This window comes from Macaca nemestrina, chromosome 12 (assembly GCF_043159975.1).
Source record: "Macaca nemestrina isolate mMacNem1 chromosome 12, mMacNem.hap1, whole genome shotgun sequence".
NCBI classification, from domain to species: Eukaryota; Metazoa; Chordata; class Mammalia; order Primates; family Cercopithecidae; genus Macaca; species Macaca nemestrina.
Window position 1 is genome coordinate 129358366 of NC_092136.1, and position 27349 is coordinate 129385714.

Genomic DNA, 27349 nt, shown 5'->3' on the forward strand with positions numbered 1-27349 from the left:
TTCCCACCCCAGCTTCTCAAGTAGCTGGGACCACTGTGCTCAGCTAATTTTTAAAAATTATTTTTTGCAGAAATGGGGTCTCACTATGTTGCCCATGCTGGTCTCAAATGATCGTCTTGCCTCAGCCACCCAGAGTGCTGGGATAAGAAGTATGAGCCACTGTGCCTGGCCCACAATATTTTTTAATGTGAGATGTCTTTTTTGGTTCATGTGTTATAAAGAAGTGTGTTTAATCAGCAAGTCTTTTGAAAATTTACAGCTTTTTTATTTCTAGTTGAATATCATTGTGGTATAAGAGCAGACATTGTATGATATGTGTTCTTTTAAGTTTGTTAAGTGTATTTTATGCCCCAGAATGTGTCCTATGCTGGTTAGTGTTCCATATGCTTGATAACAATATGCACTCTATTATTAGAAGCAGCAGTCTATAGATCTTATTTCCCATTGATCTTTGTGTTGAGCATAACTATGTCCTTACTGATTTTCTGCTTGCTCGATCTGTACATTTCTGAGAGATGATTCCACCATTATAGTTGGAGACCAATGACCCTCTGTTTTTCCTTGTACTTCTGTTTTTGCTTTACATGTTTTGATGCTCTATTGCTAAGCACTTACCCATTAAGGGTTCTTATGTTCTCTTGGAGAACTGACCCCTTTATCATTATATAATGCCTCCACTTTATCCCTGATAACTTTGTCTGAAGTCTGCTGTCTGAAATTAATATAGCTACTCCCACCTTCTTTGATTAGTGTTAGCATGGTGTATCTTTCTCCATCCATTTGTTTTTAACCTACATGTCATTATATTTAAAGTGGTTTTCTCATAGACAAAGTATAGTTGGGTCTTGTTTCTTGATCCAGCCTGATAATCTCTTTTAACCGGTGTATTTGAACACTGATGTTCAAAGTGATTATTGATATATTTGGGTTAACATTGACTATATTTGGATTAATACTGACTATATTTGTTCCTGTTTTCTATGTGTTCCCTTGTTCTTTGCTCCTATATTGTCTTCCACTCCTTTTCTGCCTCTTGTTTTTGAGATAGGGTCTCACTCTGCCACCCAGGCTGGAATGCAGTGGCACAATATAGCTCACTGCAGCCTCAAACTCTGGGACTCAAGTGATCTTCTTGCCTCACCCTCCTAAGTAGCTAGGATTATAGGCACATGTCACCACGCCCTGCTAATATATATTTTTATTTTCTTTAAAGACAGTCTCACTATGTTGCCTGAGCTAGTCTTGAACTCCTGGCTTTAAATGATCCTCCCACCTCAACCTTCCAAAGTGCTAGGATTACAGGTGTGAGGCACCACACCTAAACTCTTTTGTGGTTCTAACTGAACATTTTGTATGATTCTATTTTCCTATTTTCCTAACTTTCTTAGAATATCAGCAATACTTTTTTTTTTTTTTTTTTTACTTTTTAGTGGTTGCTCTAGAGTTTGCAATTAATTCAAGTACATTTTCACATAACACTATCCCACTTCATTGATAGTGTGCATATCTTTTTTTTCTTTCTTTCTTTGAGATGGAGTTTTGCTCTTGTTGCCCAGGCTGCAGTGCAATGGCATGATCTCGGCTCACCACAACCTCCGCCTCCTGGGTTCAAGAGATTCTCCTGCCTCAGCCTTCTGAATAGCTGGCATTACAGGCATGCACCACCATGCCCAGATGATTCTGTATTTTGGTCAGGCTGGTCTCAAACTCCTGACCTCAGGTGATCTGCCTGCCTTGGCCTCCCAAAGCGCTAGGATTACAGGTGTGAACCACTGCACCCGGCCATAGCGTGCACATCTTATAATGAAATAATCCTAATTCTTCCCTCCCACCCCCCCATCCCTTATATCATTGCCATCATTCATTTCACTTACATATGAACATATATACAGATATATTAGTATACATCATTGCTATTATTTTGAACAAACTGTCATGTGTTAGATCAATGAACAGGCCAGGCACAACGGCTCATGCCTGTAATCCCAGCACTTTGAGAGGCTGAAATGGGTGGATCACTTGAGCCCAGGAATTCGAGACCAGCCTGGGCAATATGGCAAAACCCCATTTCTACTAAAATAAATACAAAAAATTAGCCAGGTGTGGTGGCACATGCCTGTAGTCCCAGCTACTCAGGAGACTCAGGTGGGAGAATCGCTTGAGCCAGGGAGATCAAGGCTGCTGTGGGCTGTGATTGCACCACTGCACTCCAGCCTGGGCGACAGTGAAACCCTGTCTCAAAAAAGTAAAAAGAAAAATAAATCAATGAAGAATGAGAAAAAGCAAGATTTTTATTTTACCTTTAGTTATTAAAGGTAATAATGATGCTCTTTCTTTAAGTAGATCTGAGGTTCTGACTTTTATCATTTTTCTTCTCTCTGAAAAACTTCTCTTCTTTTAACATTCTCTTCAAGGCAGGTCTACTGGCAACAAATCCCCTTTACTTTTGGAGGATAATTTCATGGGGTACAGCATTCTAGGTTAGTCTGCTTTTTTCTCTCAACACCTTAAACATTTCATTCCACTCTCTCCTTGTGTGCACAGTTTCAGAAGAAAAGTTATTTTTTGTTCATTTGTGTTTTGAAGGATTTTTTGCATTTACCCTGTATGTCCTCTGAGCCTCTGTGGTTTCATGTTCCATATTGATTTGGGGAATTATCAATCATTATTGCTTCAAATATTTCTTCTGTTCCTTTCTCTGTCTTCTTCTAGTATTCCCATGAGGCATAGTTATACCTTTTTTACATCATCTCAGTTTTTGGATATTGTCTTTCAGTTATAGAGGTTTCTATTGAGATATCCTCAAGCTCAGCGATTCTTTCTTAGGATTTTTTTTTTTTTTTTTTGAGGTGGAGTCTTGCTCTGTCGCCAGGCTGGAGTGCAGAGGCGCAATCTCGGCTCACTGCAAGCTCCACCTCCCAGGTTGAAGTGATTCTTCCACTTCAGCCTCCTGAGTAGCTGGGATTACAGGGCCCCACCACCACGCCTGGCTAATTTTTGTACTTTTAGTAGAAGCAGGGTTTCATCATGTTGGCCAGGCTGGTCTTGAATGGCTGACCTCAAATGATCCACCCACTTCAGCCTCCCAAAGTGCTGGGTTTACAGGTGTGAGCTTGCATGCCCAGCCTATTCTTCATTTTTTATCTCTAGCATTTTAGCTCATTCTTAGGATTTCCATGTCTCCTTACATTGTTTGTTTGTTATTGCTTGTTGTCTACTTTCTCTAGTAGAGCCCTTTTCATATTGATCACAGTTGTTTTAAATTCCCAGTCTGCAAATTCCAACATCTGGGCCATATCTAAATCTGGGTCTGATGTTTGCTCTCTTTCTTCAAACTTGTGTCTTTTGCCTCTTAATATGCCTTGTAATGTTTTTCTTGATAGCTGGTTATGATGTGCCAGATAGAGAGAATTTCTGTAAGCAGGCCTTGAGCAATGTGGTGGTAAGGTGTTGGGGTCGGGGAAGCATTCTGTATACCTAAATGAGGCCTCAGTGTTCTGGTGACCCTGTGCCTCTGGACTGTGTCCTTCATGAGTGCTATGCGGTTATCCCCTCTTAGATGAGGGACGATGGCTAGAATGAGCTGGGTTTGGGTATTTCCCTTCCTCCAGGTGACTGAGGTTCTGCTATAACTTCAGCAGGTTAGGTGCTTGTTACAATAGAAAGATCAGAAAGCTCTGGAGTATTTCTTTTTTTTTTTTTTTGAGACAGAGTCTTGCTCTATTGCTCAGGATGGAGTGCAATGGCGCGATCTCGGCTCACTGCAAGCTCCGCCTCCCAGGTTCACACCATTCTCCGGCCTCAGCCTCCCGAGTAGCTGGGACTACAGGCGCCGGCCACCAGGCCCGGCTAAATTTTTGTATTTTTTTTTTTTTTAGTAGAGACGGGGTTTCACCATGTTAGCCAGGATGATCTGGATCTCCTGACCTCGTGATCCGCCTGCCTTGGCCTCCCAAAGTGCTGGGATTACAGGTGTGAGCCACTGCGCCCGGCCTACTCTGGAGTATTTCAAAATGATTCCTTCTCCCCTTCCTCTGCTGGAAACATGTGGGGATTTTTCTCCGAATTTCACTGTGAGGACCTAGTCAAGCTCCTGGGGATAAAACTCATAAAAGTGTGGGTCTCCCTTGACTCCCCTCCAGTGACTGAGTTCCCTGGAGTTTTTAACTTCTCAGAGCTCTCCACGCTAAGCCTGCAGCAATTTGTCAAATAGAGTTCACGTTTTCCTAACCCGGCACTGGTTCTCACAGAGGTTACTGCTCATGGATCTTTTTCTCACGGGTTTCTGTTCTATAAGCTACGATTCTCTGTATTTGCCTGTTTGTCTTTCCAATTTTGGGGACAGCAGTTTGTCCTGTGAGCTCAACTTTCTGACGGATCTAAGGAGAGATGCTGATCTTTCCACTTGCTCAGCTTCTTACTTACTGCTAGGATGGAGAAACAACTTCCGTGCTTCCTGCATGCCACGCTGGAAACCAGAAGTTGTAATTCTTAAAAGAAAAAAAAAACAGCTCTTGTAGCTTCACGCATACAAACAGGCTTATTAAAAAATATATTTATTAATTTTTACACCTGCTGCATAGCACAAGACTATTAACACTATAACTCACTGAATGTACAATAAATGTTCACATTTAAATAACAGGATAGGGTCAACATTTTCAACCAGTGGGTCAGCTTCAGCATCTCATGAAGTGCTTTTTAGACCTAGATATCTTAAGAGTTTTTTGAAAGGATACTTCCGAGTCAGAAAACAAGAAGATCAAAACAATAGGTTTTTCCAGAAAAACAGGAATTTTACATGATGAAATGTCTATTTCTGTCGGTACAAATCAACAATAAAAACAAAATCTACATCCAACCTACTCCAAAATACTCACACTGCACTGAATGAAGTCTACAGTGTCAATGTGTCTTGAGAGAGGCCACAATATCCACACTGGCTACATACATGTTTTCCAAATTTAGTTTTCTGATGGCTCATCATTTACCATCAATCCAGGTCCTTTTACAAATCTATGACCTTGGAATGAACGTGGAGAATACCTGATCTGAAAGCCACGTGACTTGGCTCGACTGCCATCCGCATCTCTGGCTGATAATATACAAATTAGTTTGAGAGTCTTTATTTCACATAAGGACCAAAGAAGAAGAAGAAAACTTAGAAGGGAAAGCAACAAAGAGGTCCTTCCACAATGTTTTCCTCTGTGTATTTTAAAACTTAAAATAACTGCCATAAAATGAACATTCCATTCAGTGATTCTTTTCAGTTTTCCAATAAGTTATTCCTGAGGGGAGGGAAGATACCTTATGGTTCAAATTAAAAAGAACGTAACAGGGCCAGATTTCAGTTATAAAAGCTAAAACTGGACCTTTGGAAAATTCTACTATTCTTCCCCTAGAAAGGCTTTCTGGACAGGACACTAGGATATTTGTAATCATTACACTGTGGGACTTAGGGAACCCGAGTCTGTATTTTGTAATGCAGGGTCAATATTTTCTGTTGAATAGCTTTCTCCCAAAGACAGAGAGACCATTTTCAGTTTCCGTGTATTTATGAAGTAACTTTCTCAAGTTCTCTTCGTACTCAAACATTGGGGAATAGCTATACGAACGCGGTCTCAGAAATAAAGTGCGAAATCTACCCATCAGTAAAGTTCTTTTAACAGAACTGTTCACTTTTCAGAAACTGTCTTTATCATGAAGAAGATACTCTACTTAATTTATAGAACCAGTTTTTACCCAGAAATGTAAATTAATTAACTTCATTTGAAATGAAGTAAGGTCTTTCTGTCCTGGAGTAATAAATTCTACTATGCAAAATTATTCTAAAAACGTGTTAGCATGTCACAAAAAGTTGATAAAATGTATACTGATTTTTTAATGCCCAACTAATTGTATATTCATAAAGACTGGATTTCTTCCAGATCCCTTATAACTACTTTATTATAACTTTTCCTCACATTTTAATTTTTTCCCTAAGTGTGAAGTTGATCATCTTATTAAAAGGTCCAGATGAGTTACAATATGTTTAAAGTTAAAAGTGTTAAGAAATAAGAAATGCCAGCTTTCCATCCAACTTTAAAGAATGTTCATTTTAAGACAGCATTAAAAGTACTAAAATACACTGAACACTGTCAGCAAGAGTTAAATGTACACTTGGTCAAGGAATATATCTTTTACCAATGAATGATAAATGGATCCTGCAAGGCAGAACAAAATTTCAATTCTCTCTCTTCTCTCTCTCTCTCTCTCTATCTATCTAGTTTTGGTAATTTTTCTTGATACCAATATCTCCTTCTTACCACCACCACAACCAGAGAATGGGAGGCAAAGTTTTAATGCAGGGGTTTAGATTTTGCTGACATCAAGCAGACTTTTGTCTTTCAGGGAGTCCACCTCTGTGAAATAATGAAGAACTATCAGAACATGAGCTTCTGACCTAATCCACTAAGGACCAGCATCTGTGGAAAGCACTACCAACAGCCTAACAACAGTTTTCTAAAATAGGGAAGTTAAAAAAAAAATCAGCAAGAAAAATTTAGATGACAGTTTTTGCTTCAGAACGTCACTGTCAAAGCTTTTGTTTCATCATTTTCATTTTCTTATTCAACAAGCTCCCTTTGTTAAATTACTGAAAACTAAAACAAGACAAAGCAGTTCAGACCTAATACACACCCACAAAATGCCCCTTCTCCTTCGGTGCCATGGCTTGGAATAAGAAGTCCAGTAACTATGGACTTGGCACATCCTGTCTCCACCTTTGGTATGAACACAATACGCCACTTAATATTTCCACAAAGGAAAAGTAAGGCTTGTCAGTGTGTTAAAAGACCAACTCAAGAGCAAGGCAAATTCTCTCCATCTCGAAATCTACTTTCCCCTGAAAGATCTCCGTTCCGTGGCAAAAAACGAAGGGTTTGAAGAGTCAATTTGATAAAGATGACCTTGGCAAAATAAACCCCAGTGGATGGATGAGAGACAAAACTGTCGTTTCCAGACTCTTGAGTGAATAATAAATCTTACAAAAGAGCTCTAAGTGTCAGAGCTTTCAGACTTATGAGAACAGACATGAGGTGGGTGCTGGATTCGAGCTCCAGGGCGGAAGTCATGGTTTGGTGATGTGCACTTCACTGCTTCCGTTCCCATTGGTGGTGGTGGTGATGATGTACTGTGTGGTCTGCTGTTGGCTGGTGGTCTGGGGATCCAAGGAGTCACTGTGTGCAGGTGGCTGGACCTGGACTCCACCAGAGAGGGCGGAAGTTTGCTTTTCCTCCAATTCTGTTTGACTTTCTGATAACACATAATGACCCTTAAGGAAGAAGAAAAGGATGTTTAAAAACCTGGGGCCTTAAAGGGAGGATGAAGCTACTAGGGAAGGAGAGAGATGAGAAGAAATGTCACAAGGGACCCAAAATAGGCATCTATGAGAGATACTTTACCTAGGTCCTTTAGAGAGGGCGGATCAGTCACTAAAAGGTAAGCTCCTTAAAGGAGCACCTTAGCAGTTTCACCAAATGCTAGAGTGAACAACTTCAGGTACAGTAATTTGCATCATGGTGGTAACATTCGACGTGGCAAAGAAAACGTGCTGTTGCAATGCTCCTAAGAATTTACACATTCAGAAAAGACAGTTGACTGTCCATTCGATCTTAAGATTAATACAGAATGGATCCAAGAAGAGATATTTAAAGTCTCCTTGAAGAGGCAGAATGACCCTGAAGACAGGTAGTCAAGATCAATGTTCTCAGAGTTCAGAATTTCAAAAGACCAGCAAAATTTTAAAAAATAATAAATGGAGGCTGGGCGTGGTGGCTCACGCCTGTAACCCCAGCACTTTGGGAGGCCAAGGTGGGCGGATCACCTGAGGTCAGGAGTTCGAGACCAGCCTGACCAATATAAAGAAACCCCGTCTCTACTAAAATTAAAAAAAAAAAAAATTAGCTGGGCGTGGTGGTGCATGCCTGTAATCCCAGCTACTTGGGAGGCTGAGACAGGAGAATTGCTTGAACCCGGGAGGCAGAGGTTGCAGTGAGCCAAGATCGTGCCATTGCACTCTAGCCTGGGCAACAAGAGCAAACCTCTGTCTCAGAATAATAATAATAATAATAATAATAATAAATGGTTCCCTTTGTTAAGTAAGGTCATTTAAAACATGCTACCATCAAATAGAGATTTTAACACTCAAGAGCACAGGAATGACAGGATCTCAGAATGAAATCCCTCACACTGAATAAATGTAGCTTTATGAAAACTTACACATTGTCTTTGTTTTCTTATTTTTCCCCTCATCATGAAAACGTCTTCAGAGCCCTGTAGCTGGCTATTTTGTTACATTAACATTTTTAGAGAAATGTGTCTGTCAGTCAGAAGGAGGGTTGGTCAGCTACAGAACAGAGGAAAAGAGGCCACAGAGAGACTCTCAGGCACTAGCCTGTCTGCACTGCCCAGAAAACAGCCATCACCAGATACCCACTTGATTCCACTAGGGCCAGATGTTCTGAATTCACCCCCACCAGGCAACGTTCTGATCGTGATTGTTTTTTCCATGTGGGGAGGGGGCTGTTTCTCAACCTAGGGTCCATTGACTCCTAGAGGGGTCCATAGGTCAGCTGCAAAAAATGCATGAACCCCCAAAACTGTACATCAAATGAGTGTGCATGTACACTGTGGCGGGGGAGAGAAACAAGCTTGGCTGAAACCATTCTCAAATGAGTTCCAGGCCAGAAAAAGATCAGAGTCAATGGGTCGTACAGGGAACAAAAAATGTCCTGGTCATGCCAGCGTGATGATCCCATTTCACATTCGTTACTGTTTTCCCTGACAATGAATAGTGTTACTCTGGATTTGCATCTCTCTCCTAAGTCTAGTTAAAGTGACTGTGTGTGCTGAGAAACAGGCGAGCTCTCCGTATACTAAAAAAAAAAAGAAAGAAAAAAAAATCAGGGTTTTGAGACCACAAGACTAGCTAGCTATCCTCTGAAACCTCTTAAGAAAATCTTTCCTTGGTAATATCTCAATATTGCTAGCCATTGAAGAGCATTTTTCCTTTTTTTTCTTCTAGCTTTATTAAGATATAATTAAACCAAACAGCCTGATTAACATATCCATCAACTCATGCACTTACCATTTTATTTTGTGGCAAAAAACATTATCTATACTAACAGTTTTCAAGTATACGATACATTACGAACACAGCCAGCATGCTGTACACAAGATCTCCAGAACGTATCCACCCAGGAGTATTTTTCTTTTTTTTCTTCTCTGAGACAGAGTCTCACTCTGTTGCCCAGGCTGGAGTGCAGTGGCATGATCTCGGCTCACTGCAACCTCCGCCTCCCAGGTTCAAGCAATTCTCATGCTTCAGCCTCCCAAGTAGCTGGGATTATAGGGATGCACCCCCACACCCACCTAATTCTTGTATTTTTAGTAGAGGCAGGGTTTTACCATGTTGGCCAAGTTGGTCTTGAACTCCTGACCTCAAGTGATCTGCCTGCCTTGGCCTCCCAAAGTGTTGGGATTATAGGCATAAGCCACTGAGCCCAGCCAAGAGTATTTTTCTAAATTCACATGTATGTACTCTGTCTTCTAATAACTTAAGAGGCAGGCCAGAACAAACCAGTGAAGATAAAAACAGAAGGAGACACAATCAACATTGTACCTGCCCAACTTAGATAATTTAAGGCAATGTTTTTCACCTTCAGGTGGGTGAAATGTTTAATACAGCTCCATAATTGATTCATTATATTATTCTCTCCCAACCCAGTTGAGGGCCAATTGTCTTGAGGACTTAATCTTTCCAAGAAGCATATAAAAACGCTCATAAGGGCCGGGCACGGTGGCTCACGCCTACAATCCCAGCACTTTGGGAGGCCGAGGTGGGCGGATCATGAGGTCAGGAGATTGAGACCATCCTGGCCAACATGGTAAAACCCTGTCTCTACTAAAAATACAAAAATTAGCTGGGTGTGGTGGCGCATGCTTGTAATCCCAGCCACCCTGGAGGCTGAGGCAGGAGAATCGCTTGAACCCAGGAGGTGGAGGTTGCAGGTGAGCCAAGACTGCACCACTGCACTCCAGCCTGGCCACACAGCGAGACTCTGTCTCAAAAAAAAAAAAAAAAAAAAAAAAAGGGCTCATAGTGATGGAGCTAGGACCATTACAGTTATTAATTAAACAGATATTTATTGAGCATTTGCTATATCCTAGTCTCCTGGATAGGGCACTGAGGATAAAGCGATAAGACCCAAGACCCAGCTTTCAAAGAATTCATCAACTACTGTGAGAAAACAGAGTAAGCCAATCATTAACAGATAAGTGGTGATAAGAGTTATACAGCACCACAGGTTGGAAAGGAAAAACCCGACCAAGTAGCACAGCTTACCGGAGTAACCGCCTTCACCTGGCCAGTAGTAACTGGAGTTGCCACACCACTGTCTGTAATCACAAACTGACCTGGGGGAAGGGCCATCATTTGAATCTCAGATGCTAAAAAACAGGAAATATTCATAGTTCAGTGGTCTCAGATTTTAACACAAATCTTAGAAATAAAAACATAACCAGTAGCCACAGTCCCCACTGATGTGCTTGCCACAAGAGTCTTACAATGATATGATTTCTCTGCTACAAATTGAGAAGAGACTGGTACACAGCAACCCAGTGTCAGAGACAATCAGTGCATTCCCCTTCAAATGTGGCTTCTCAGTATCCACAAAGACAAATACTCAACAATTTTTAAAACCTTGAAATAAGTCAAAAAGAGTTACCTTTTAAATCAATATTTTCATCTTTTATATTCAGATTTGAATTTGTGACACAAATGTATCCACACTTGGCTCTCATAATTTAACCCAACTTGAATTTTATTTCACCACCAGTGTTATTAGAGCACATTAAAAATAAAGCCAACCCTAGCATCTTGTTGATAAATAATATTTTCTACTAAAAGAATGAGACTTTCTTGGGAAAATGGCTGATTCCAGACCTGGGCAGAAAGCTTGTGAGACAATTGTGGGGCACTGTGTCTTCCCAGCACACAAGATGTGACGAAAGGCTATCGGGTCATGTGGGAGTAATGCAGGAGCCAGTTAGAAGAGGCTCCTACAAGCCAGAGAGGGGATCACTTGAGCATCGGTAAGGATCACAGCTGCAATGGGCTGAAACACACCAGGTGTTGAAATCCACGGGTACAAAACCACACTAAGACGTGCACACACACCCCTATCACCTTGGATAGCATAAGAAATCAATTCATTTTGTGAAAACTGGTAAACAAAGGAAATGAATCAGGTATTTAAAGCATTTATCCTGCCTTTCTTGTACAAATTGTACCTGAGAGAAACTTGGTAGTTAAAATTTTTTTCTTTATAAAAGTTTTCTAGCTAATTAATGAATAAGGTGCTAGAATCATGGCCAGGCACAGGGACTCACGCCTGTAATCCCAGCACTTTGGGAGGCCGAGGCAGGCAGATCACTTGAGGTCAGGAGTTCGAGACCAGCCTGGCCAACATGGTGAAATCCCATCCCCACTAAAAATACAAAAATTAGCCAGGCAAGGTGGCAGGTGCCTGTAGTCCCAGCTACTTGGGAGGCTGAGGCAGGAAAATCACTTGAACCTGGGAGGCAGGTTGCAGTGAACCAAGATCGCACCACTGCACTCTAGGCCTGAGTGACAAAGCAAGACTCCATCTCAAAAAAAAAAGAATATCACAACTTTGCAAGCCCTAATGAAATAATGGAGCTAAGGAATAAACACTGATGGCTGCTAACATCACAAAAAGAGAGACACCTGAACATTATGTGCTCTTGATAGAAGTACACACACCAGCTATGAAGTATCAGGAGGCAAAAAACAAACTGCACCTGAGCAAGCCTGTAGCTCGAATTGCCAGTCTACAGGAAATGAAAGGAACAGAAGAGCACATATTCACTGCACGGTAACATGGGAATCCCACCAGCAAAATCCAGAATGTGGAAAACAGCACAAACGACCCGGTTTCCTCAACACAGAAATTATAACTTAAAATAGTGAACACATACATTAAAAGAAACTCAAAAGTCATCATCAATTGCAATGTATGGCCCTTATTTGGAACCCAATATGAGTAAACCAACTTTTTTTGTTTGAGATGGAGTCTCGCTCTGATGCCCGGGCTGGAGTGCAGTGGCATGATCTCGGCGCACCACAACCTTCACCTCCTGGGTTCAAGTGATTCTCCTGCCTCAGCCTCCTGAGTAACTGGGACTACAGGTGAGCACTACCATGCCCAGCTAGTTTTTGTATTTTTAGTACAGGCGAGGTTTCACTATGTTGGAGAGGCTGGTCTTGAACTCCTGACCTCGTGATCTGCCTGCCTCGGCCTCCCAAAGTGCTGGGATTACAGGCGTAAGCCACTGAGCCTGGCTGAGTAAACAGACTATTTTTTTAAAAATTTCTGAGACAATCATAGAAATATAAAAACCCTGACTGGGCATTTTAAATGTATTTGTGGGTATTAAAGAATTACTGTTGGCTGGGCACAGGGGCTCACGCCTATCATCCTAGCACTTTGGGAAGCCAAGATAGGAAGATCACTTGAGCCCAGAAGTTTCAAAACCAGCCTGGGCAACACAGCGAGATCTCATCTCTACTGAAAAATTTAAAGGAAAAAAAATTGGCAAAGCATGGTGGTATGTGCCTGTAGTCCTAGCTACTGGGAGGCTAGGGCAGGAGAATGGCTTGAGCCAAGGAGTTGGAGGCTGCAGTGAGCTATAATGACATCACTGTATTCCAGACTGGGTGATAGACAAGACCCCCTCTCTTAAAAAATAAAGAAAGAAAAATTACTGTCATTTCTTTTTAGGTGTGACAATGTTGTATGGAGTTGTGCTTTTAAAAAATAGTTTTTTTCAGCTGAGCATGATGGCTTATGCCTGTAATACCAGCACTTTGGGAGCCCAAGGCAGGAGGATCACTTGAGCCCAGGAGTTTGAGATCAACTTAGCAATGTAGTGAGATCTTCGCTCTAAAAAATTGTTTTAAAATTAGACTACACATGGTGGCTCACATCTGTAAACCCAGCACTTGGGGAGGCCAAAGTGGGTGGATCACTTGAGTCCAGGTCAAGGCTGCAGTGAGCCATGATCACGCCACTGCATTCTCCAGCCCGGAATACAGAGCAAAACCCTATCTCAAATAGTCTTTTTCTTTTAGAGATATACCAAAATATTTATGGATGAGGTGATATGATGGATCATTATCCAGTTGGAGGATGGGAGATAATGATTGGCGCATATATGAGACAAGGTTGGGTGTAAGTTGGTAACTGCGGAGGCTGGACAATGGGTACAGGATGGTTTGTTACACTCTCTCTACTTTTGTATATTTTTATATTTTTCCCTAATAAATTTCAGTCCCAGAATCTTTTTTACAGGTTAGAATGCTAGCTCATCCTATTTTTACCATGAGTATCTTTATCACTCCACTTTTTTTTTTCTTTTTTGAGATGGAGTCTCGCTCTGTCACCCAGGCTGGAGGGCAGTGGCACGATCTTTCTGCCTCAGCCTCCTGAGTAGCTGAGATTACAGCCACCCACCACCACACCTGGCTAAAGTTTTTTGTATTTTTAGTAGAGATGGGGTTTCACCATGTTGGCCAGGCTGGTCTCAAACTCCTGACCTCAAGTGATCCGCCCACCTTGGTCTCCAAAGTGCTGGGATTGCAGGCACGATCCACAACACCCAGCCCACTTCACTTTCTTTCACAGAAATTATACTGAGTACAGAGGTCAGTCTATTCACCAGATTCTAGTGGTAAGAGAATCCTTCCCTGAGTGGAAACTAGACCCAGCCCTCGTTGTGACGTCCAGTGTTTAAGAGTACAGATTGTGGCCGGGCGCAGTGGCTCATGCCTGTAATCCCAGCACTTTGGAAGGCTAAGGTGGGCGGATCACCTGAGGTCAGGAGTTCGAGACCAGCCTGGCCAACATTGTGAAACCCCGTCTCTACTAAAAATACAAAAATTAGCTGGGCTTGGTGGCCCGTGCCTGTAATCCCAGCTCCTCGGGAGGCTGAGGCAGGAGAAATGCTTGAACCCAGGAGGCGGAGCTTGCAGTGAGCCAAGATTGTGCCACTGCACTCCAGCCTGGGCAACAGAGCGAGACCCCATCTCAAAAAAAAAAAAAAAGAATATTGACTGTAAAAATAAACTAGATGGTAGAGTTTGAGCCTGACTCCACAGCAAATCTATGTAACATAGCCAAGGATCAATCATGACAAAGACGGGCCCCCCCAAAATAAATCAACAGTAGAAGAAAGATCAATACTGACCCTTTCCCTTCTCAGCACCTATTCCTCCTAGTTTCTACTGCTGAGGTCTGTTACGTCTGCTACTCCTTCCACACCTTCCATGACAAAGGTCTCATACTTCCTGGCCTGCAACCCAAAGCTGTTTCCCCACCAAGGGGTTCACCTACTCCGACCTGTCAGCCAGCCTGTTACTGTTTCCATAGCACGAATCTCAGGGTTTTGGAATCAACCACTCATATATCTCTCTCCTTTACTAGATGACGGTCAGCAGCACAGTGGGGTGGTGTAGAGTGTACACTCTGAAGCCAAACTGCCTGGGCTCCAATCCTCTGTTTACTAGCTCTTGGAAAAGTGAGTGTGTGGAAATTGCCTTGTCTGTAAAATGCAAATAACAATTGTACTTATCTCATAGGTTGTTGTGAATACTGACTGTGATACATATGGTACGGAATCATTCCTGGCCATACAGTAAGAGCTTAATGAAAGTTGGTTAACATTATTATTGTGTGGTGTTACTGATACTAATGAGAATATTATTCTTGGTATGGCCAGGGTCTAGTACAGTGATTGATACACAGGCATTCTAAAAATATTGGTGGAAGGGGTGACTCAACATAGCCTATATCCATCTATCTTACCATTTAATTACATAGCTATGCTTCCTCCAGCGATATACCTGGCGTTTCAAAAATGTCCTAACAGGGTATCTCCATGAAATCAGAATGCTACACCTTGAGTTTTGTCATGAAACTCATTGAAGTACATGAACTAGAGAGTGTACAAAACGGTCAATAGATACTTTAAAAATCTATCATAAGCTGAATACAGTATGACACATGGCTGGAGATCTCCCACCCCTGACCGACACGGCATCGTCCCTTCTTACTTACAATAGCCACGGAAGGAATTCCAAGCACTGGGCAGGTACGTGTGCTGCACAGAGGAACTCTGCTGCTGCTGCTGCTGCTGCAGGGCCTGCCCCTGTGTGGAAGAGCTGCCCTGGATGTGGGAGGGGCTGAGCCCCTGCTGAGCCTGCTGGGCTGAGGGACTCAACGGCTGCCCAGATACCTGGGGAGAAAGAGAAAGCAATGGTAGGGAATTATGAACTTCTAATATAGTGAAGACTCACAGATAACTGAAGGCGGTAAATCAGACTAATATGAATTATAATGCTGAAACTATCATTGCTTTTTTTTTTTTTTTTTTTTTGAGATGGAGTTTTGCTCTTATTGCCCAGGCTGGAGTGCAACGGCACGATCTCGGCTCACTGCAACCTCTGGTCCCCGAGTTCAAGCTATTCTCCTGCCTCAGCCTCCTGAGTAGCTGGGATTATAGGCATGCGCCACCACGCCCGGCTAATTTTGTATTTTTAGTAGAGACGGGGTTTCTCCATGTTGGTCAGGCTGGTCTCAAACTCCCGACCTCAGGTGATCGGCCCCCCTCAGCCTCCCAAAGTGCTGGAATTACAGGCATGAGGCACCGCGCCCAGCCTATCGTTGCTATTATTAAAAGTAATATTTTAAAAGAATAAAATCAATGAAAAGCAAGCATAACTATGAAATTCTAATTTGTTTTCAAAGGATTCTCTACCAGAGTATGCAAAAAAATTAATTTCAATCAACTGTTAGAAAGATAAATGAAAGAAAATATAATTACCTACATTATACAAGGTTAAAAATAATGGGAGGTGAAGTAACTTCCCTGTGTCACAAAACTAATCTGGAACACAACATGAAATGGAACTCAAAGTTCATCATTTCCACTCACCAGCACTGATTAATCCCACCTGGCTGGTGGAGTTCAGCACAGGTGAGTGGAGAGGCCCACTCCTGACAACAGAATGAGGCCAGAGGTCTCCAGCCTGCCACCTGCAATTCTGCTCCAAACTACCCACCCGGCTTCCGTTCCAAACATCATTTCCTGTTAGTAATCCAAACAGAATAACCCTGTTTCAGAACCGTACCCCTCCTCCAAGACCTCAAAGACCACTTCTACAAAAATGCCCTGGACTCCCTCCTAAACCTAATCTCTCCCTCTCTGAACTCCGAGAACGTATCTATGTATCTCAATTCCAGACTCAAGTACACAAACACAGTATCATACAATATACCATAATACTCCACAAAGCCACTGTTCCAAACCAGAGAAGCCACTTAGCCATTGCATTTAGAATGGAAAGCAAAGACCACTGTTGTTTCTAGGATGTCATAGCACAGGACTCTATGAGGGCAGAAACAGCTAATAGCTTAATGTGTGTCCACAATACCAATATAAAACTTGGAGGCAAAGGTAAATCCTTCAATAAAAATCCAAAAATAACAGTATCTCAGTAGCTGAGGAGACTAGGTCTGAAGGGAATGTCCTCCCTCTCATTAACTCTGATAGTCCCTGAGGCCATGCTAACACCGCCAAATAGTCTGTGGAGCAGGGTACCTGGGCAGAGGACGGGGCCGAGGCGGTAGGCTCGCTGACCTGGATGTGCTGCACCTGGATGGCGTGCTGGGGGTAGGGCTGAGGATCATGGAGCTGGCCAACATCCACAGTGGACTGCTGTGACTGGTGAGGGGAAGTGGCCTGGAAGGAGAGAAAACAGGCCCAGAAACCAGATATATATTGATTGAGATTAAGGGAAATCCTTCCAGAGAAAAGGTTTAGTTAAAAACAATATCCTGGCCGGGTGCAGTGGCTCATGCCTATAATCCCAGCACTTTGGGAGGCCAAAGCGGGTGGATCACTTGAGCCCAGGAGTTCGAGACCAGCCTGGGCAACATGGCAAAACCCTGTCTCTACAAAAAAAATATAAAAATTAGTCAGGCGGCCAGGTATAGTAGCTCACCCCTGTAATCCCGGCACTTTGGGAGGCTGAGGCGGGGGGATCACTTGAGGTCAGGAGTTCAAGACAAACCTGACCAATATAGTGAAACCCTGTCTCCACTAAAAATACAAAAATTAGTTGGGTGTGGTGGTGAGCACCTATAATCCCAGCTACTCAGGAGGCTAAGGCAGGAGAATCACTTAAACCTGGGAGGCAGAAGTTGCAGTGAGCTGAAATCGTGCCACTAGACTCTAGCCTGGGCAACAGAGCAAGACTCCATCTCAAAAAAAAAAAAAAAAAATAGCCAGGCATGGTGGCATGCCTGTAATCCCAGCTACTGATAAGGCTGAGGTGGGAGGAATATCTGAGCCTGGGAGGCAGAGGCTGCAGTGAGCCATGATTGTGCCACTGCACTCCAGGCTGGGTGACAGAGTGAGACCCTGTCTCAAAAAAAAAAAAAAAAAAAAAAAAGCAAAAACAATATCCCAATATATGCCAACAGAAATAGAAGAATGGAAGGGATTTCAGCTCCAATGCTGCACTCGCAGATAGCCCACACCTAGACCAAGCCAGAAAACAGGATAGAAAAAGATCGTTTAAAAGAAATGTGCTTCTAACACATAAGCCACTAATGTTATTAGATTCTGGAAGAGAAGGAGAGAGAGGAAAGATAGTTCCTGACAATAAGCTGAAAAAGAAGTTGTCAGGAATCAAAACTTTCAGTTACATTTAATGATCTACCCTTTATCAATTAAAAGAGATCAAAGAAGAGAATGTGCTTTTAGTTTGTCACCATTAACCTACTACAACCGTGGTTCTTAACCTTTTATGTATCATAAACATCTTTGAAAAAGTAGCTAAAGTACAGGCCCTTTTTCTAGAAAAGTGCACCTATACATCATAATTTACAGGTAACTTCAGGGACTCATATAGGTTTCTCCAAAGTCTGAAGTTAAAAACCCTCCATAAGAAAAACAAGACAAAGAATAGTCAATGACAGTGGCAACTTCCAATCTCCTGTTCCCATGTTAGTTTTAAATTTTCAGAGACCAAATGATTTCAAAGCAACAAGTTTGTTCATCTGTGCCTTGGGGACACTTCTCCTCAGTGTAATTAAATGAAACAGTAGTTCTGGGAGAATCCCTTTCACTTAGTTCCTTAGTCAATAAGAATGAGTTATTCATTATCTGGTAGAAGGAACACAGTTATACCCTCTATACTACAAAGGCACTGACTGATACGCAGAGATTGAATCAACATTATTCCTTTTTTTTTTTTTTTGAGATGGAGTCTCACTCTGTCGCCCAGGCTGGAGTGCAATGGTGTGATCTCGGCTCACTGCAACCTCCGCCTCCCAGGTTCAAGCACTTCTCCTGCCCCAGCCTCCTGAGTAGCTGGGATTACAGGCATCCACCACCATACCCGGCTAATTTTCGTATTTTTAGTAGAGACGGGGTTTTGCCATGTTGGCCAGCCTGGTCTTGAACTCCTGACCTCAAGTGATCTGCCCACCTTGGCCTCCCAAAGTGCTCGGGTTACAGGTGTGAGCCACTGTACCCAGCCATCAATATTATTCTTTACAACCTCTCTTTGATATAAGACATTTGATATGCAGGTCATGATTCATCAAACTGGCTCATTACAAAGCAGCCAACCAGGATGGTAAAAGATAAGGATTCAGAGGAGGATCAGAAACAGGTGCTGTGGCTACTGTCCTGCCATAGCACAGGAGGCTTGTATATGCTGGAGCCTAAAATTTCCTGACTACCACAGACAGAAATCTCTTACACTGCTAAGGCCAGAGGCCTCATCAGCCTGAAAGGGGAAGGGGCATTTGTAAAATGCCCAAGGCTCAGAACTTCCACGCAGAAGGACATTACATAGATCCCAGCCCCAGATCGGAGAATGAGGTGCTAGTGGCAACACGGCATTCATAAGGCAAAGGGAAACCCGAGGCACGCAGTACCGGGGCCACTTGCACCACTTGAAGCTGTATGTGCTGAGGCTGCTGGAGGCCAGACGCCGACTGCGACACAGGGATGTACTGAATTCTCTGGTAATCCCCTTGTGGCGTTCGGTAGTCTGTCGTCAAGGTCTGGGACAGTTCTGTCATTGCTTGGGTGAGCAGGTCCGTCGTCACCACAGTCTCTCCGGTGGCGCTGTCTGTAGTTAAAACCGCTGGGGTGGCACTGATCACAGCTGTCGTCAGTGGTGTGTGTATGGTGTTGGAGAGCTGGGCGAACTCCGGATGCTTCTTTCGAATGTGCTGGACCATCTTGGTCTGAAAAAGCAAGGCAAAAAACAAGAATTATTATTAGAATTTGTGATTTTCCATTTTTCTCATATGTAAATCCTCCAAAGATTCCTAAAGTCTTTTATCTTATGTCTTAAAAAAAGAAAGGTCAGAGCAACACCGACTCTATGCCTGTACTTCCTGGGGTAACATAATGCTATGAAAGCAGGAAAGAGGGTGGGAATGAAGTAAAGCCTCACCTGGTCTCACACCACCAGCAAGGTCTCAACAATCCCCCCAACTAGTACCTGCAGCAACAGTCACAATCCCCCCAGCCAAAACCACCTCCTTTGTAAAGCCACCGCTTAACCCTCTAGGCGGTGCTTCCATAAGCCTGAACTCACCAACCACAAGCACAGAACATTCAAACGTGAGGCCCTCCGCAGGCCAAGGGAAAAGGCAAACAGCCAGCTGCTTGGGCTGCGGTATGGCACTAATTCTGGGGGAGGTCCACAGTATTCTCCTTCCATTCTCTGCTGTGGTCCCTGTTTACGGTGACTAGGACAACAGCTCTTTCAGTCCCCGTCGACTCAGAAGGAGCCGCCCAGACCATGTGGATGAGAGGACGTCTTCCCTTAAGGGATTCCCTACGTGGCTGTTTTGACCTCGGCTTTAGTCAGAGACCGCCCCTACCTTGCTGCTGTACTGCTTGGAGCAGTGGGGACAGCAGACGGGAGGGGTGGCAATGGTGCCCGTCAGCTGGGTGTGTGTGCTCAGCATGGGGTCTGGCTCTCCGGGACCAGCGGGCCGGAGCTTCCGGATGCTTGGTGGGAGCTCTGCTCCTGGGTGGTTCTTCAGAATGTGGGCTTTGCGCTTGCTGGCGCTTTTATAAACCTGCGAATGTAAGTGCCTGCCATGAAAGCAGTATACGGTTCCACTTTCTTGCTTAAAGCAAACTAACAATTTCATTATAAGACATTGAGGAAAAGTATTGAAGTAGACCCAAATAAAATATATGAATACGTATATTAACAGATCTATTGAAGGACAACAAGCATATACCATAAATTAGAATAAAGTAAGAACATAATGTAGATATGCCAGGTTTCTTTAATCCATAAATCTAAGATAATAACTGTGAAAGTACCCTTTATCCTAAAGTTTAAAATTTGGATATGACACACAGACACGGAAGGTAATTGTTTTCAAGGCCCATCCACCTCATATGAGAGCTGCCTGTGAAAGCTCTCATACTACGTATGCAGCTGAAGACCAGGAGCCAGAGAATCTTCCAAACGGCAACGTCAATAGCAACTGCTATCTATAGTGGGAATCTATGTTAAAAAATGTTTCTCACTTTTAAGCTGATATAGCTACGTTATATAAGGAAAGGATGGCCAGGCGTGGTGGCTCATTCCTATAATCCCAGCACTTTGGGAGGCCGAGGTGGGCGGATCACCTGAGGGCGGATCTTCCTGGCCAACATGGTGAAACCCCATCTCTACTAAAAATACAAAAATTAGCTGAGCGTGGTGGCGGGCGCCTGTAATCCCAGCTACTCTGGAGGCTGAGGCAGGAGAATCGCTTGAACCCAGGAGGCAGAGGTTACAGTGAGCCGAGATCATGCCACTGCACTCCAGCCTGGGTGACAGAGCAAGACTCCATCTCAAAAAGAAAGAAAGGATATTATGGTGGAACAACAAATATATATTCTGTGTCTTTTCTGAAACTACACAAAAATAATGGAGTACAAGTAGAGTACTCCACCACGAAGCTTTCCCAACCCCTCCCCACCTTATAGAAACCCCCAATGTACCATATATGTTATAGGTCATATGATAAATGCTCTCATTTTAGAACCTAGGAATTTGAAATTAATTCATACACTAGGCACTCAGTAATAAGCCTCTTCTTGTGTAACGAAAATCACAGAGAGAAGGGACAGTAAGAAAAATGAAGTCAACTACTTCTTAAGAAAAAAAAATTGGCTTAAAATTAGGCTGCATTTGTAGTCCTTTCTTGTCTGAATGGAGACTACGGAGAGACAGGGAACCATCTGGTCAGAGCAACAAACAAATCACAGCATATATTTATAAATGCGGACGAGTCAGCTCTAAGCAGGAGCCCCAGTGGCACACCAGCACGAATATTGCCCTTTTACCTTATCGCAATACTGACAAAAGTAATCACGATTGGGTTTTATGATGGGTAGAGTTAACTCTGGCACCTCTTCTATCTTCATGTCTGGGTGTCTCTTTGACAAGTGATTTACCTAAAGTGAAAACAAAGAACAAATGAGAAAAAGAGATCCCATTAACCAAACGGAAGCTACACAAATGCCTCTGATAATGACCGCCAGAAGCTGAAATTCTCTGAAGCAATGCCCCAAAACAATAAGGCATTTGGCCAGGACCAGCATCACCAGACCCCATCTGACACCAAAGCACTCACAGTCGGGGTTAACAGGAGTTAATAATTCACCAGACAACTGAAGGTGAACTCACTGTGGTGAATTCAGCCATCAACAGTCTTTGGCTGAAAGAACTACTATTGGAAAAAGGAAAATTACACTGATATGAATTTCTTTGGTGAGTTCTCCTCATGCAAACCTGTCTTTCATTATTTAATGCCCTAGCCTTACTAAGAACATGGAATGAGATACAGACCAAGGTTCTGATTTTTAAATATTGCTCTATGACTTTCCAGCTCCTGGCAGAAATATATTCTGCACCTGTAACAAGGTCAAAATGAGTTGAGAGCAGAGCACTGGCTGTCCTGATACTTCAGCTAATCTAGATGCACATACCCTGCTTTGATGGAAAGCTTCCTTCTACTGCTGTTTGATATCTGGAAAGGAGAGACATTAAAAGGAAACAGCTGGGGGCTGGGCGCAGTGGCTGACGCCTGTAATCCCAGCATTCTGGGAGGCTGAGGAGGGTGGATCACCTGAGGTCAGGAGTTTGAGACCAGCCTGTCCAACATGGTGAAACCCTGTTTCACCATGAAATACAAAAATTAGCCAGGCATGGTGGTGGGCACTTGTAATCCCAGCTACTCAGGAGGCTGAAGCAGGAGAATCACTTGAACCTGCGAGGGGGAGGTTGCAGTGAGCCGAGATCACGCCATTTCACTCCAGCCAGGGCAACAACAGTGAAACTCCATCTCAAAAATAAATAAATAAGATAAAATAAAATAAAAGGGAACAGCTGGGGAGAAGGCAAACACCCCACAAGAAAATACATTCAGGGACACAAAAGAGGGAAATAAAATAAGGTGACAGCAGAGATTGAGATGCGTAAAGAAAAACAAAACTAGTAAGGAAAAGTGATTTAAAAAAAAAAAAAAAAAGCCTCTTGCAAGAATTGACCCAAAAAGCAGCAAGAGGGCAAAGGGAGGCTAGAAAAGACAGAACTCCAAACTGGGAATTGTTTGCCTCTGTTTCTTCCCCGGACATTGACAAAACCATTGATCAATATGACTTAGGACAGAATACAACACAAAAGTCACCATCATCGACAGAAATGAGGTGTGCTGGGAAGACAGAGGAACCCGCGGCCACTTGGCACTGACCAGCATGCCGCGCCGGCGGAAGCCCATCATGCACAGGCGGCACTTGAACGTGAAGCTGTCGTAGTCTGTGGACGTGATGCGGGGCTTGAATGTCTTGGAGCGGCTGATGCGGTCGGCTTTCTTGGCCTCCCTCTCAGGGTTATGCATCCTCTGCATGTGTTCCCGTAGTTTGTCTTTTCGCTATTTGGAGAGAATTTTTGAAAACAGGGTAGACATGGTGGCAGAACATTTTTAATTGAAGGGATAATTGTAAAAATCAATACAAATTAGCAGTAGCCACAAGCCTCCAAGAGACATTTGAGTTGCTGGAACACTAGGACATTGAAAGATGTGTTAAAAGTGCCTGGGAGTTACTCTGTTCACTAGCAAATATGTGCATTCCAATGAACCTTGGTTTAAAATGACCATTAAATAGGAAAGATACGTACCGACTTTTGAGAATAAAGACCATGCATTAAAGAATTAAAGAGAACATGGAATAAGCCTGGTATAAAAGAAGACAAATTGATAATCGGTAATACTAGATTTTAGAAGCCATGCGTAGGCCGGGTGCAGTGGCTCATGCCTGTAATCCTAGCACTTTGGGAGGCTGATGCGGGCGGATCGCCTCATGTCAGGAGTTTGAGACCAGCCTGGCCAACACGGTGAAATCCTGTCTCTACAAAAAATACAAAATTAGCTGGGTGTGGTGGCGCACGTACTCCCAGCTACTCAGGAAGCTGAGGCAGGAGAATCACTTGAACCCAGGAGGCGGAGGTTGCACTGAGCTGAGACTGCGCCACTGCACTCTAGCCTGGGCAACAGAGCAAGACTCTCTCAAAAAAAAAAAACAAAAAAAAAACCAGCGTATACTCAATTCCCACACATTTCAGCAAACATTATATTTTTCTAAATCCCAAAAGAATTTAAGTGAGAATCTCTATCTTATGGATTTAGAACTTCTCACCTTACAGAATTAGAAGTTCAAGTAAACAAATCCATTGTTCATTATGATGGAGCATGGGGCCCAGGGCTCAGCTCCCGGTTTCACTATTTAGTGACACATGCTGATGTGAGTCCATGGAGAGAATTAGGCAGAGCCCATCCTGAATACAAACAAAGTGCCAGCTCCCTGATCCAGTGAGGCTCTCTGCTCTGGGACACATGAATGAATTGTTATTAGTCCTGTAGAGACTCTGAGCCTTTCTACAAACCAGTTCTTCCCACCTTTTGGTACAGGGACGTTTTTAAGGACTTCATTTTCCAGCACACTTACTCAACAAATATTCCTTGAGGGCCTACCAAGTATCGGGGAGCAGGCTAAGGGCCCAGCTCCACTGCCGGACCTCCCTCACCCACCTGCCTCTTCTGCTACAATGCATATGACCCAACTGCTCTTTCTTCCTATCCCACCCGCCTTCATTTCTGGAAAGCCCAGGAGGGAATGTTCAGAGCTTTGTAGGCTGCAGTAGGATTTGAATTAAGGACACTGCCCTAAATGACGGTATTTTTCTTTAGTGTAATACGATGACAAAGCACTGCTGCACTGCCGCTATTTTTTCTTTTCCTCTTCCTCCAACTCCTCTCGCATTCCCACTTTTTCCTAAGCATCAATGTTTACTAGTTCCCCTGTCTATTCCCTTTAAACAACCAATTTACCTTAACCGAATCATCAGGTAAATTTCAAAGCCTAACACAAATACCACACCATGCTATGCACATCGTGACAGGCACACATTTGTTGGATGCCAAATCTCCATGAGGCCTTTCCATCCTAACATCCCCCAAACCAAATCCGCTATCTGCCCCCACTCCTTCTGCCTAAGTCGTGCTTTTTCGTATCAGTGGTGCTCCTAAACATCTAGCCTCTTGAGCTGCAAATCTCCATTCCTCGTTGTCTACCCTTCCACCTTTCATCCAAGTGCAAGGTCTGGTCAGCTTCCCATGACGCCTGTCTTGAACACAGCCCGTCTTCTCCACACCCACTGCCTCCACCTGAATTAGCCCAGCTCTGAAACACTTAGGGCTCACTTCCTGGTAAGTCTGATGACTTAGCACAGCGCGCTAGTTTAACCTGCTTCCCTGGCTTCCTCTTGCCACACCCTCCATCACTCCCCTTCTCCCCATCTCCTGAACGTGGCATTGTTACTCCCTGCTGCTCCCTCTGCTTGAGATGCCGATATCCCTCCGATATCCCTCCGTCACTCCTCACCTCTCCCTTTCCCTAGCTGGCAAAGTCTTTCCTACCCATGGGTGGATTCAAAAGTGTCACCGTATCCATGAGGTCTCCCCTATACCCCCAAATCAGTGAATCCCTCTCACGGCATTGTTGAGATGGAGTCTCACTCTGTTGCCCAGGCTGGGGTACAATCGCGCGATCTCAACTCACCGCAGCCTCCGCCTCCCAGGTTCAAGTTTTTCTCCTGCCTCAGCCTCCTGAGTAGCTGGGATAACAGTCATGTGCCACCGCGACCGGCTACTTTTATATTTTTAGTAGAGATGGGGTTTCTCCATGTTGGTCAGGCTGGTCTCAAACTCCTGACCTCAGGTGATCTGCCTGCCTCAGCCTCCCAAAGTCCTGGGATTATAGGGGTGAGCCACCGCGCCTGGCCACTTTATTCTTTTCTCTATTCTAGTGTGAACTCCCTAAAGTCAGAAGGTCCCAGCTTGACTTCAATGCTGCCCTCATGGAGCTTACACTTAGCAGGACAGGCAAATGCAATACACAAATGCTACGACAGGGTCACCAGCAAAAGGCCCTGTGGGAATTCATGGGAGAAGCAGCACTTAATCCAGGGATCAGAAAATGCCCCATATGAAGTGACATTAGCCAGGTAAAGGAATATGATAGTTTGAAAGTGCGTTTCAAGTCAGGACGAGGAGTGAGAGCAAGTGCAAACAAAGGCCCAAGAAGAGAGAGTACGCCACACTTGGGTAAAGCTATGGAGTTCAGGTCACCCTGAGTGCACAGGGAGGCGGGAACCAGAGAGGCTGGCAGGAGCCAGATCTTGTAGCATCTTAGAAGTAACAAGAACTTCGGGATTTATCTGCATGAAGAGCTATTAAAGAGTTTTTCAGAAAGGACATGACATCAGAGCTGTTCTCCAGAAAAATTACTCTGATTCTAGTTTGAAAATATGCCAGGAAGGTAGGTGGTAGTGGTTTTGTGCTGGGTCAACTTGGCTAAGGGGAACTACATTTGAAGGGAGTCTCCTTCCCAGCATGGTTCCGAGTTGGGTTAGCCAAACAGAAACTCATACCAGCCTGGAAGGTGGAAAGGAAGCAGCTCCATGCTGCTCTAGACAGTGTCACACAGAGGTACCTGTGGGTCCCTACTTATCCTCTCTTTCCCACCCAGCCACAGATGTCTTCCTGACTGGCAGCCCTGCTGGCCAGCTCCATATCCGCCACCAGATGCAGCAACACAGTCTTCCACAGACCGTACCAGCTCTCCTTCCCGGCCCCCACCGCAGGTGGAAGGGCCTGGTTCCTAGATTCCCAGGTAAGTTCCCATTGGACCACCCAGACCAGTGCTTCTGTGGGCATACTGCTGACTTCCGACCTCCCAGCTTCTCCCTTTGACCCCCACTTCTCCATCTTCTCCTATAATTCAGTTCTCAGTCCTATAAGAAAATCTTCTGTGACACTCACAGCGGCTTTGCTTCCCTGATTGAACTGTGTTGAATATGCTGGGTCAAAGTAAAAGAGAAAATGAAAGCAAGAAAAGAAATTTTAAAGAAATATTCCAAGGTGTTAAAATATGGTATGTGGCACAAAATGAAAAATCAAAAAACATTGGCTGGATGGGATGGATGGATGGCCAAACAGTATCACAAAACAGGAATCCTTTTAGATATGATTTTTTTTAAAAAAACAGAAAAATCCCAGACCTATTTATACTTTTCACATTGGAGTTCGCTACACAATTCTAAATTGTGCTACTATATATTAAAAGGCATTAGATTATATTTTATAACACACTACCATAAAACAAGCTTTGAAAATTCTATTTCTCTTTAATTTCTTTGCATCTGTTACAAATATACCCTTAGCTTTCCTCTCCTGAATCCATTTCTGATTCTTTTCCAGTTTCTATGAGAGTGTGGCCTACAATCATATTCAGTAGAACATCTTCCGATGACAGTTTTGCAGAATCACCTGATTTCCCAATGAAGCATCTTTCATTGTTTTTACATTTATTTATTTAACTTTTATTTCTGGGTCCCCTGCAGGGTTTTGCTTGGCTTCTTCTAAGTTCCAGGTAGGTTACCGACACTTATAATGTTCTACTTTAATCTTTGAGGTCATTAACATTCTCCAAAGCAGTCTAAGCCTTCTCAGCACTCTTCGGATTTCCCACCTGTGTTAGATGAGAGTCCTGCTGCCTGCGAGGCTCAATTACTGGCTCTTGTACTTAATCAGTGCTCAACAAAAACCTCTTGACCTGAACGTTAAGTAAAGGTATT

General features: G+C 43.5%; 1 protein-coding gene across 9 annotated transcripts in view; it reads right to left on the bottom strand.

The window, feature by feature from the left end:
• Positions 1-4516: 4516 nt before the first annotated feature.
• Positions 4517-27349, bottom strand: part of LOC105476196 (PR/SET domain 10) — a 100250-nt gene continuing 77417 nt past the window's right edge. For 2 of the 9 annotated variants that reach the window (XM_024791101.2, XM_011731892.3), the window contains 8 exons: positions 22905-23084; positions 21496-21606; positions 20028-20228; positions 19068-19382; positions 16720-16860; positions 15177-15354; positions 10385-10488; positions 4517-7312 (listed from right to left, as the gene is read on the bottom strand). In XM_024791101.2, coding sequence (XP_024646869.2) covers positions 7109-7312; positions 10385-10488; positions 15177-15354; positions 16720-16860; positions 19068-19382; positions 20028-20228; positions 21496-21606; positions 22905-23084 — 1434 coding nt within the window. In that variant the 3' untranslated portion in view covers positions 4517-7108. Of the gene's footprint in view, positions 7313-8259; positions 8916-10384; positions 10489-15176; positions 15355-16719; positions 16861-19067; positions 19383-20027; positions 20229-21495; positions 21607-22904; positions 23085-27349 lie in introns of all 9 variants that reach the window. The other 7 variants (XM_071075816.1, XM_071075817.1, XR_011611183.1 and 4 more) reach the window with 6 other exon arrangements.